Source organism: Chiloscyllium punctatum, chromosome 10, assembly GCF_047496795.1.
Source record: "Chiloscyllium punctatum isolate Juve2018m chromosome 10, sChiPun1.3, whole genome shotgun sequence".
NCBI classification, from domain to species: domain Eukaryota; kingdom Metazoa; phylum Chordata; class Chondrichthyes; order Orectolobiformes; family Hemiscylliidae; genus Chiloscyllium; species Chiloscyllium punctatum.
In genome coordinates, this window is record NC_092748.1 from 23,228,042 (window position 1) to 23,240,791 (window position 12,750).

General features: G+C 48.5%; 1 protein-coding gene across 6 annotated transcripts in view; it reads right to left on the minus strand.

Annotated features, from left to right (window-relative positions):
• LOC140481943 (insulin-like growth factor 2 mRNA-binding protein 2) overlaps positions 1-12,750 on the minus strand; it is a 137,158-nt gene that overhangs the window by 36,211 nt on the left and 88,197 nt on the right. For all 6 annotated transcript variants that reach the window (XM_072578688.1, XM_072578686.1, XM_072578685.1 and 3 more), the window contains exons 5-6: positions 3,186-3,249; positions 124-399 (exon numbers count right to left, since the gene is read on the minus strand). In XM_072578688.1, the coding sequence (XP_072434789.1) occupies positions 124-399; positions 3,186-3,249 (340 nt within the window). The remainder of the gene's footprint in view (positions 1-123; positions 400-3,185; positions 3,250-12,750) is intronic.

Consider the following 12,750-nt stretch of genomic DNA (forward strand, 5'->3'; position numbering starts at 1 on the left):
CCCTGCCCAGACAATGGCTGATCTCTTCCTCAACCCCCAACATTGACCCCTCCCTTATTGCCTTCACCCCCACCCTACCCAAATGCCCCCCATCCCGATGCCCGCAGGGTTGCTGCTGCTTACTTGGATTGGGTCTGCTGGGTGACGTTCTTGATGGTCAGTCCCTCTTTGCCGATGATGGCGCCCACAAACTGGGTGGGCACGAGCATGCGGAGGGGCACGTCCAGCTGCTTGGGTGCAGGCGGGGGTCCTGGCGAGTGGCCGTGCTCTCGGCTGGCGCGGACCCCTGCTCCTCGCCTTGACCTCGGGGCTGGGGGCTGCATGGCCTCCTCGTCGGGGATGTAGGAGACCCTCAGAGCGTACGTTTCAAACTGGTGTCCGTTCAGCTTCTCGAGTGCTCTGCGAGACGACACAGGGTTTCACACGGGGTCATGTCACTCCGTCCACCTGCACCCACCACCAACCCACCCTCTTGCTGCCAAATGCTTCTTCACACCCGCAGTAAACAGGCCATTCCACCCAACTAGCCCCTCCTATCCCCACAGACCGTGAGGGGCAGATGGTCAGGTACCAGTTCCCACTTTAAGCCCACCTCCAGGACCTGTCGGCCCTCCCTTTGGCCCACAGAGACACTCTGACCTGTGCTCCCTTTCCCTCACAGAGTTTCCTACATCAGGAATGTAGGCCTCAAGTGCGACCCCCAAGTACCATTCCCTTCAGAAGGATCAACACGGAATGGGGGTCTGGGAAGTGAGAGGAGAGGCTGCAAATATTCAAGATAAACGTGGAAGACTGTTTCTCCCAGAGCACAAGCACCCCTGCAGACTGACCGAGTCCACGATTATATGGGACTGCTGCGTGCAGCACTCTCCAGCCCAGATGGACAAGGGGAGGACTGATGGAGGAGGCTTACACTCACCTGAAGACCACTGTGCCCCTCGGCTGACTCAATGCCCCTGCAGAGGGGAGGTGACTCAGGACACTGACTGGACACAGGCTCACGTCCTCTGGGCCTGTATCTGCGCCGTACTCTTGACATTCGCCAAGGGGCCTCCCATCCAAGTACTCATCGGGCTGGAGTCGGCATAGTCTCTGCCATCGATGGGGGAATTGGGTGGATTCAGCAACAAGCCAGCTCGAGATGTTCTGCCCTATTTCGGCCCGTTGCCGGTGAAAGGTCAGTCAGCAGGACTCTCCTCTCAGAGTCAGACTGGCAAGGGCTGAGACAGCACTCTGTTGCATTACTGATGACCCTGTCAGAGGAGCTTTCCTCCAGATGAAACATTAAACCCTAGTTCTCCAAAGAGGGTCTACACCATGCCCCCTCAGGGACTCTACAAACTGACCCCTCAGAGAGTACACACTCTGCCCCCTCACAGTGTCTGTTCCCCCATCCCCTCAGAGGGTATCAAAGCTCCCTCATCAGTTGGCGGCTCTCGCGGGCATTACTTGGCACGTTCAACGTGAACGCATGTGATGTTACAACGTTGATGTACGTGAGCTCCATTTCTTGTTCATCAGAGTAAAGCTAAGCTCAGATCTGACACTGTGTAAGACTAGGCTACAGTACTGGTGGGGACAGGTCTGTGACTATATCACTGGGGTACAGTACTGGTGTGAGCAGGTCTGTTACTGTATAACACTGGGGTACAGTACTGGTGTGAGCAGATCTGTTACTGTATAACAGTGGGGTACAGCACTGGTGTGAGTAGGTCTGTTACTGTATAACACGGGTGCAGTACTGGTGTGGGACAAATCTGTTACTGTATAACACTGGAACACAGTACTAATGGGGGACAGATCTGTTACTGTATAACACTGGGGTACAGTACTGATGGGGACAGGTCTGTTACTGTATAACACTGGGGTGCAGTACTGGTAGGGAACAGATCTGTTACTGTATAACACTGGGGTGCAGTACTGATGGGGAACAGATCTGTTACTGTATAACTCTCGGGTACAGTGGTGGGGGATAGATTTGTTGCTGTATAACACTGGGGTTCAGTACTGGTTGGGGACAGTTCTGTTACTGTATAACACTGGAACACAGTGCCGGTGGGGGACTGATCTGTTACTGTATAACACTGGGGTACAGTACTGGTGTGGGACAGATCTGTTACTGTATAACACTGCAACACTACTGATGGGGACCGGTCTGTTACTGTATAACTCTGGGATGAAGTACTGGTGTGAGCAGGTCTGTTACTGTAGAACACTAGGGTACAGTACTGGTGTGGGACAGGTCTGTTACTGTATAACACTGGGGTACAGTACTGGTGTGGGACAGGTCTATTACTGTATAACACTGGGGTACAGTACTGGTGTGAGCAGGTCTGTTACTGTATAACAGAGGGGTACAGTACTGGTGTGGGACAGGTCTGTTACTGTGTAACACTGGGGTACAGTACTGGTGTGAGCAGGTCTGTTACTGTATAACACTGGGGCACAGTACTGGTGTGAGTAGGTCTGTTACTGTATAACAGTGGGGTACAGTACTGGTGTGAGTAGGTCTGTTACTGTATAACAGTGGGGTACAGTACTGGTGTGAGCAGGTCTGTTACTGTATAACAGTGGGGTACAGTACTGGTGTGAGTAGGTCTGTTACTGTATAACAGCGGGGTACAGTACTGGTGTGAGCAGGTCTGTTACTGTATAACACTGGGGTACAGTACTGGTGTGAGCAGGTCTGTTACTGTATAACACTGGGGTACAGTACTGGTGTGAGCAGGTCTGTTACCGTATAACACCGGGGCACAGTACTGGCGTGAGTAGGTCTGTTACTGTATAACACTGGGGTACAGTACTGGTGGAGATAGTTCTGCCACAGTCTAACAGTAAGGTACAGCAATGCAGAGGACAGATTTGTCACTGTATAACACAGGGTACAGGACTGATGGGAATAGGTTTGACACTGTACAAGACAGGGATAGAGTCTGCTGGGGGGGTTGTCTGTCACTGTTTAACACAGGGGTGCAGTACTAGAGGGGCAAGGCTGCCAGCATATAACACTGGAGTATAGTACTTTATGAAGGAATGTTAGCAAGTGTGAGTACTGTGCAGAGTATATGAGAGTTACAGAGGGAGTCACGTGGGGCTGAATGGAATACGAGTACAAAAATATCGAGCAACTTATTGACAGCAGGTGGCTCCTGTCAATGTTCCTCCAGGCTACGTTTGTCACTTACATCTTTGCATGTTCTTTCGTTTCATATGTCACGTTGACGACTGCTGTCTCACTGTCCGTATTAACTGAGAGAGAGGGAGAAAAGAACATCAGGCAGACTGCACCCAGACCTAACTGGAACAACCCATCATAGTCACCAACTCCGCCAGCACAGTGCTGCAGTAACCCACGACCAGCAAAGCCCATACACTTAGCAGACGAGGTAAACCCTCACCTTGGTCATTAGAGGAAACCAAGCCTGGCAGTTTCTGCTCAATGGCTCAGGGTTGGGAAGTGAAAAACAGGCTGATTTCAACTGCTCGTTCCATGGCGTGTCTCTCTCAGCCCAGTTTTCTCATTGGAGGATAGTCAAAAGAAGATCAAGTGACTATGTGGCATCAGTCAAATCATTTGCCCTGGAAACTAGTCAGCAAAGAGTGGACTCATCTCCAAGTCCATGCTGAAAGGTTTGGCCAAATGGCAAAAGTTCACTGAAGTGGGATATCCAGAACATTCACGACTGATGCTTGGTGGCTTTGACCCACCCTTCCCAATTCGGACACTTCTGCACACTCCCATCGCTGCTGTGTGAAGCTTGGCTGAAGGCTGCCTCACGGTCTAAAAGAGCCCTGATCTAAAACAGGGGCTGTGTTAGCCTCTGGCACAATCTGACCGATACCATGAGCTTCAGGCGGTGAGTTCAGGCAGGAACAGAAACACACATGCTCCACGCAGCGCTGGGGGAGGGTCATCTTTCTGGTGCGATGTTCAAACCTCTTCTGAGGCCAAGTCAAAGATCCCACAGCTCTATTTCACCAAGGAGAAATTCTCCCCAACTCCTACATCCTGAACATTTTAATCATGCAATCAACTCTACAAAAAACAAGAGGATGATCTGGTTTCTAAGACATTGCTGCTAATGGCAACTTATATGCAGAGATTGTCTGATACATATCTAATATCACAATGCAACTACACTTGATGAAATACTTCTGTAAAGTGCTTTGGGATCTGAAATGTGCTATATAAATCCAAATCTTTGTTTCTAAGAAACAAAGCAACTATAGGATTTCTCACCCAATCTGTATTGTCAGTTCAATGTGGAGGTGGTTCACACTGGATCCTCCAATCACACCATCAGCAGACTTCTCTAAGTCCATCTGACAAACCCATTCCACCATCTTAAACCTAGTGGCAACCCCAAGCTTACGCTCAGCCAATGATATTCAACCCCATGCCTGCTCTCAGCCAATGGCCACCAACCCCATACATGCTCTCAGCCAATGATATTCAACCCCATGCCTGCTCTCAGCCAATGACCACCAACTCCAAACCTGCTCTCAGCTAATGACACTCAACCCCATGTCTGCTCTCAGCCAATGACCACCAATCCCGAGCCTGCTCTCAACCAATGACCACCATCCCCATACCTGCTCTCAGCCAATGACACCCAACCCCAAACCTGCTCTCCACCAATGATATCCGACACCAAGCCTGCTCTCAGCCAATGACCATCAACCCCATGTCTGCTCTCAGCCAATGACCATCAACCCCATGCCTGCTCTCAGCCAATGATCACCAACCCATGCCTGCTCTCAGCCAATGATTGCCACACCCGCTCTCAGCCAATGACTCTCAGTAAGTTTCCCCTGACATGAAGTTAATGCACTACCTCAACTGAAAGTGTAGGATCAAAGTTTCGCAAGTAAGCCCCAGTCTTTGAACATTAGGGACAAGATTCACACGCTTTTAAAAAGCTTCACTTTATTCTCATGTGCAAAGTGAATAATTTCATCATTCCCAATTTATAGTCCATCTTGTTGTCCACTCATTTTTAAAAAATTAACATCCTTGGGATTACCATTGACCAGAAACTGAACTGGATTTGCCACATAAAGACAGTGGCTACAAGGGCAGGTCAGAGGCTAGGAATACTGCAGCGGGTAACTCACCTCCTGACTCCCCAAACCCTCTCCACCATCTGTGTGAGGTAACGAGGTTAGCCAGGTGTTAATCTGGTCCAATCATGGAGCCCTGGCTGACAGATAAGAGCAGGAGGGTCAGACGTCCTGTTCACTCTGAGAGCTGGCTCCAAGGGAGCTGGGTCAGTGTCAATGATTCTCCAAGTGTGAACAAAGGGTGACATGCTGACGGAATACCAGCCTTTTAGATTAGATTAGATTAGATTAGATTAGATTACTTACAGTGTGAAAACAGGCCCTTCGGCCCAACAAGTCCACACCGCCCCGCCGAAGCGTAACCCACCCATACCCCTACATCTACATTTACCCCTTACCTAACACTATGGGCAATTTAGCATGGCCAATTCACCTGGCCTGCACATCTTTGGACTGTGGGAGGAAACCGGAGCACCCGGAGGAAACCCACGCAGACACGGGGAGAACGTGCAAACTCCACACAGTCAGTCGCCTGAGGCAGGAATTGAACCCTTGATGGAGTTATTTCAGTGCTAACGAGAGTGGGATTAATGATTTAGCCATGCAAAAGCCTCTGCCAGCTGAAGCCCAACTGGACTTCAAAACAGGAACTATAGCTGGCCTTATCACTGGAAAATGAGTTGCTGGTACTTTAATGGAAATGAACATCCTTGCCAGTCTAACTGAGCTTGGGGAGCGACGGCAGCCTCACTCAGGACATATCCTGAACAAAGTGACTCAAGGTCAGTCCACAGCAAAACCCCAAAATAAAGCTAAGCCTTGGCCAAACGGTTAACATTTTCTTCAGGATCTGGGCCGGGAAGCCATTGTAGTTGCTGCTGGTATGCAGACTCCAGGCAGCAAGACAATCCCACTAGGCCTAAAATTGAATAGGAGAACTCATAGTATCCAGGAGATTGCATACCCTGGAAAGTCCATCTACATCTGATTTGGGACTGTTAAATTGCTTAGCAACACCCAATCAAACAAAATAAACATCTGGTTAAATATATCTGGTTCTAATGGGGTCAATACCAGTGCAGCCATTTCAGTGATCACAGGACCAGTCTTTGCTCTGGACTCCAACCCTTAAGTTTGTGTAAGACCTCTGCTAGACTGAGAACATATACTGAGGAACTTCTACAGATTAAGGGTACAACTTTGACTCCACAGAACAAAGATCATTACAGCACAGGAGCAGGCCCTTCGGCCCTCCAAGCCTGTGCCGATCCAGAACCTCTATCTAAACCTGTCGCCTATTTTCTAAGGATCTGTATCCCTTTGCTCCCTACCCATTCATGTATCTGTCTCGATACATCCTAAATGACGCTATCGTTCCCGTCTCTACCACCTCCGCTGGCAATGCGTTCCAGGCACCCACCACCCTCTGCATGAAGAACTTTCCACGTATATCTCCCCATAACATTTCCCCTCTCACTTTGAACTTGTGACCCCTAGTAATTGAGTCCCCCACTCTGGAAAAAACATTTCTTTGTATCTACCCTGTCTATACCTCCCAAGATTTTGTAGATCTCCCCTCAACCTTCTCCTTTCCAATAAAAAAAAATCCTGATCTACTCAACCTCTCCTCATAGCTAGCACCCTCCATACCAGGCAACATCCTGGTGAACCTCCTCTGCACCCTCTCCAAAGTATCCACATCCTTTTGGTAATGTGGCGACAGAACTGTACGCAGTATTCCAAATATGGCCAAACCAAAGTCTTATATAACTGTAACATATCCTGCCAACTCTTGTATTCAATACCCCACCCGATAAAGGAAAGGATGCTGTATGCCTTCTCTAATGACCACTCTAATGACCTGCGTTGCCAGCTTCAGGAAACAATGGATCTGAGTATCCAGATCTCTCTGTACATCAACTTTTCCCAGGACTTTTCCAGTTACTGTCTGGTTCACTCTAGAATTGGATCTTCCAAAATGCATCACGTTGCATTTGTCCAGATTGAACTCCATCTGCTATTTCTTTGCCCAACTCTCCAATCTATCTATATTCTATTGTATTCTCTGTTAGTCCCCTTCACTATCTGCTACTCTACTCATCTTAGTGTCATCTGCAAACCTGCTAGTCAGATAACCTATACCTTCCACCAGATCATTTATGTATATCACAAATAACAGTGATCCCAGCACAGATCCCTGTGGACCACCATTGGTCACAGGTCTCCATTTTGAGAAACTGCCTTCCACTACTACTCTGCTGTTGCCCAGCCAGTTCTCCATCCATCTAGCTAGTACACCTTGGACACCATGTGACTTCACCTTCTTCATCAGCCTGACATGGGAACCTTATCAAACACCTTCCTAAAGTCCACGTATATGACCTCTACATCCCTTCCTTCATCAATCAACTTTGTCACCTCTTCAAAGAATTCTCTTAGGTTTGTAAGACATGACCTTCCCTGCATAAAACCATGTTGCTTATCACTGATAAATCCATTTTCTTCCAAATGGGTATATATCCTATCTCTTAGTATCTTCTCCAGTAGCTTCCCTACCTTTGACATTAGGCTCACAGGTCTGTAATTACCTGGATTATTCCTGTTACCTTCTTAAACAAGGGGACAACATTAGCAATTTTCCAGTCCTCCAGGACCTCACCAATATTCAAGGATGCTGCAAAGATATCTGTTAAAGTTGCAGCTATTTCCTCTCTCACTTCCCTCAGTGACCTGAAATAGATCCCATCCAGACTTGAGGACTTGTCCACCTTAATGTCTTTCAGAATATCCAACACTTCCTCCCTCCTTATGTCGACTTGACCTAGAGTAATCAAACATCTATCCCAAACCTCAACATCTGTCATGTCCCTCTCCTCGGTGAATACCAATGCAAAGTCTTCATTAAGAATCTTACCCACTTTCTCTGACTCCGTGCATAACTTTCCTCCTTTGTCCTTGAGTGCGCCAACCCTTTCCCTAGTTACCCACTTGTTCCTTTATATATGAATAAAAGGCTTTGGGGTTTTCCTTAACCCTGCTTACTAAGAATATCTCACGACCCCGTTTAAGCCCTCTTAATTCCTCATTTCAGATGGTCCTACTTTCCCGATATTCTTCCAAAGCTTCATCTGTCTTCAGTCACCTAAATCTTATGCACACATCCTTTTTCCTCTTAGCTAGTTTCACAATTTCACCTGTCATCCACGGTTCCCTACTCTTGCCATTTCTATCCCTCATTTTCACAAGAGCATATCTCTCCTGAACTCTAATCAACCTCTCTTTAAAAGCCTCCCACATATCAAATGTGGATTTACCTTCAAACAGCCGCTCCCAATCCACATTCCCCAGCTCCTGCCGAATTTTGCTACAGTTGGCCTTCTCCCAGTTTAGTACTCTTTCTTTAGGACCACCCTCGTCTTTATCCATGAGTATTCGAAAATATACGGAACTGTGATCACTATTCCCAAAGTAATCCCCTACTGAAATTTCAACCACCTGGCTGGGCTCATTCCCCAACACCAGATCCAGTATCGCCCCTTCCCGAGTCGGATTGTATACATACTGCTCTAGAAAACCCTTGTCTCTTCTGGTCTCTTATGAAAAGCACCTGGTTCATTAACCACTAATTACAGTAACAGGCTGGGGCTGAAGCTTGACGGGGCGATACTGGTTGCAAAAGATTCGCCTCGATTGATTAGATTAGATTAGATTAGATTAGATTAGATTACTTACAGTGTGGAAACAGGCCCTTCGACCCAACAAGTCCACACAGACCCGCCAAAGCGCAACCCACCCAGACCCATTCCCCTACATTCCCCCCTGCCCCTAACACTGCGGGCAATTTAGCATGGCCAATTCACCTGACCTGCTCATTTTTGGGAGGAAACTGGAGCACCCGGAGGAAACCCACACAGACACAGGAAGAATGTGCAAACTCCACACAGCCAGTCGCCTGAGGCGGGAAATGAATCCAGGTCTCTGGCGCTGTGAGGCAGCAGTGCTAACCACTGTGCCACCGTGCTGCCCACAAATTGGCTGAACACTTAATTAGAAAATGGCTGCCCAAGTGAAGTCCTGATTAAATACGTAGAAGCTTTTCAGGAAGGTCTGGGGACTATCACAGGAGCCAAGGCCTCCTTGCATGTTGACCAGGAAGCAATCCCGCAGGCCTGCCCAGTGCTACTTGCCTTACAGGCAAATTCAGAGGCAGAAATCAGGGGGCTGGAATCATCAAACCAGTCCAGTTTGTGAAATACGCAGCACCGGTCGTACCAATTGTGAACCCCGTCGGGTCGATTTGCCTTTTTCAGAGGATTTTAAACAAATGCTAAACTGCTTCTCGCAACTGGATAAGTACCCAATCCTTTGCATTGAGGGTTTATATGCAAATGTGGTGGGGGGGCGGGGCTGTCCTTCATGAACCTGGACATGAACCATGCATACGTGCCACTGCAGATATGGGGTTGGTGGTCACTGGCTGAGAGCAGGCGTGGGTTTGGTGGTCATTGGCTGAGAGCAGGCATGGGTTTGGTGGTCATTGGCTGAGATCAGACATGGGGTTGGTGGTCATTGGCGGAGAGCAGACATGGGGTTGGTGGTCATTGGCTGAAAGCAAGCATGGAGTTGGTCATCATTGGCTGAGAGCAGGCATGGATTTGGTGGTCATTGGCTGAGAGCAGGTATGGGGCCATTTGGGGTATCATTAGCCTGTCCAGTTTTTCACTGGATGATGGAGAACATTTTCCAAGGTATACCTCAGGTTGCCCTCCATCCAGATGACGTGTTAATTACAGGGGAGATAAAGAAGGAGCGCTTCGGGAACTTGGACATGGTCCGTAGATGTTTCTCCTGGGTGGGCACATGCCTTAGAAGGGAAAATGTGTATTCCAGGCATCCCAAGTGACCTATTTGGGTTAGAGAGTCAACAAGACTGGGTTACACCTGTTGGAAGTTAAAGTCAGGGTGATCAAAGGTACCCTGGCTCCCATGTCTGTTCAGGAGGTTAGATCTTTCCTTGGACTGGTGAATCATGACAGAAAGTTCATACGTAACCTCACCTTCATCCTGGCACCTTTGCATCAACTCCTGGAAAAGGGTCAGCCTTCAAAATGGTCACATGGCCAAGCCATAGCCTTCAGGGAAATGAAGCAACAGCTATCATCTTCTTCAGTGTTGGCACACCGTGATCCCAAGTGAAATCTAGTATTGACACGTGATGCCTCCCTGTACAGGACTGTGGTAGGCAGCATCTGAGGAGCAGGAAATTCATCAGGAATTCCTGATGAAGGGCTTTTGCCCGAAATTTCGATGTTCCTGCTCCTCGGATGCTGTCTGACCTGCTGTGCTTTTCCATCACCACTCTAATCTTGACTCCAATCTCCAGCATTTACAGTACCCACTTCTGCCCGGTAATTGGGGTAGCTTTATCTCACAATGGAGCAGAATGTCAAATAGCGTGTCCAGTCAGGATCTTGGTTAATGCCAGAGCATAAATATCTTCAGATAAAGGAGGAAGCTTTGGTGGTCATATCTGGAGCCAGGAAGTTTCACCAACAGTTTTATGGATGGAAATCTATAATAACAACAGACCAGAAACCCCTGCAAGATCTACTTAAAGAGGACAAGGCAGTGCCACCCACAGTTTCAGGCCGAATTCAGCGGGTGGCTCTGATACTAAGTACGTATAATGACAAGTAGAAACCCTGTCCAGAAAGCCAAGTAGCAAATGGGGATGCGTTGAGCAGCCTCCCACTGGCAGATACATCACAGGTGGTACCACCACTGGAAAAGTCCGTAATGGCTTTAAATTTTCTGGACAAACTACCGGTCACAGCTGACAATATCGGACTTTGGATGAAGGAAGATCTGATCCTGGCAAAACTGAAACAGCTAATGGTGATAGGGGAAAGTGACAGACTGTCACAGCCAGAACTGAAAGCTTTTTGCACCCAGAAAGACCATATCACAGCAGAGGATGGCATAATATTATGAGGAGCAAGAGTGATTGTTCTGAGCAAAGGTAACCAGCAGATACTGGCTGACCTCCATCAAGGTCATCATGGTTGACCTCCACCAGGGTCATCATGGCTGACCTCCGTCAAGGTCATTATGGCTGAACTCCACCAGGGTCATCAAGGCTGACCTCCACAGGGGTTTCCAAAATGAAGATGTTGGCAAGGAGTTATGTCTGGTGGCCAGGAATGAATGCAGAAATAGCCGCTTTGTTGGGACAGTGCTCAGAGTTCCAACAAGGACAGAAATTACGGCCAGCAGCTCCCCCACATTCGTGGGATTGGCTAGACAACCCTTGGACTTGGCTGCACGTCGGCTCTGCAGCTCCCTTCATGGGCTCAATGTTGTCAATCATGGGGCTGCCCACTCAAAGTAGGTGGGCGGGGCACAGAGTTCATTCCTGTGGATGACGATTTAAAAACTGCAGGCATTTTGTGCAATACAAGGAGTCCTAGAAGTGTTGGTAACAGATAAAGAACGCCTCTGAAGAACGCCTCGTCCTCCACCTAGTGAGCCTCCAACCACACGGGATCAATGTCCATTTCACCAATTTCCTTATCTCCGCTCCCCCATCTCCTCCAAGATCCAACCCTCCAACTCAGCACCACCCTCTTGAACTGTCCCACCTTCCTTCCCACCTATCCACTCCACCCTCGGCTCTGAACTATCACCACACTACCCCCCTCCCACGTTCATCTACCTATCGCATACCCAGCTACGTTCCCCCCAGCCTCAACCCTCTCCCCATTTATCTCTCACACCCCCTTGGGACCCTCACACTCTGGATGAAGAGCTTATGCTCGAAACGTCGACTCTCGGATGCTGCCTGACCGGCTGTGCTTTTCCAGCAACACTTTCTTTGACTCTGATCTCCAGCATCTGCAGTCCTGACTTTCTCCTATCACATTCCAGCAGGGAATCTGAGTATTCCCTAAACCCGAATGGTATTCGACACGTAAGGACAGCTCCATACTTTCCATCATCCAATGATGTGGCAGAAAGAGCTGTCCAAAATCGAATGCTGGCTTAAAGAAACACTGCAGCTTCACCAGGTCCTGGTTCTTATTTGGTTATACGATTACCCTTCATGCAACTACAGGTTTAGCTCCAGCACAGTTGCTAATGGGGAGGTAACATCTGACCACACCAGGTTTACATCTGACCCTCCTGGAGCTGGGGAGAGGGTGAAACAGCATCAGGAATGCCAATTCCAGACGCAAGACTCCTTGAAGTGAGAGAGACAGTTTACTTCAGGAGCTGAAGTTTGGTGGAGGAATCATGGGAACAGCCCTGCATGGGTAAGAGGCATGGTCAATACTAGGTGAGGTCCAGTGACATATAAAGTTTGAGTCGGTGTGAGTGGTCCTGAACAAACCTGTGGACTGTATGAAAGCTGCAAACTGGCAAACGGTGCCGGAACAAAACATGCCTGACTTCTCCAGCCTTTCTGACTGTTCCGGAATTCCTGGATTCTCCCTCTCCGTCAAGCGCTGAAGATACTTTGGAATCTGAGAAGGACATGGCAGATGTTGTTGCCTCAACACCTTTGCCATCTGAAGAACAGAATGAATTTCTTGCGAGCTGCTCCATGCACAAGAAGCAATGCTGCTGCGTGTTACACACCACCCACATCAGGGATGGAGGTGGAGAAACCTGACCTGGTCCCAAAACACCCCA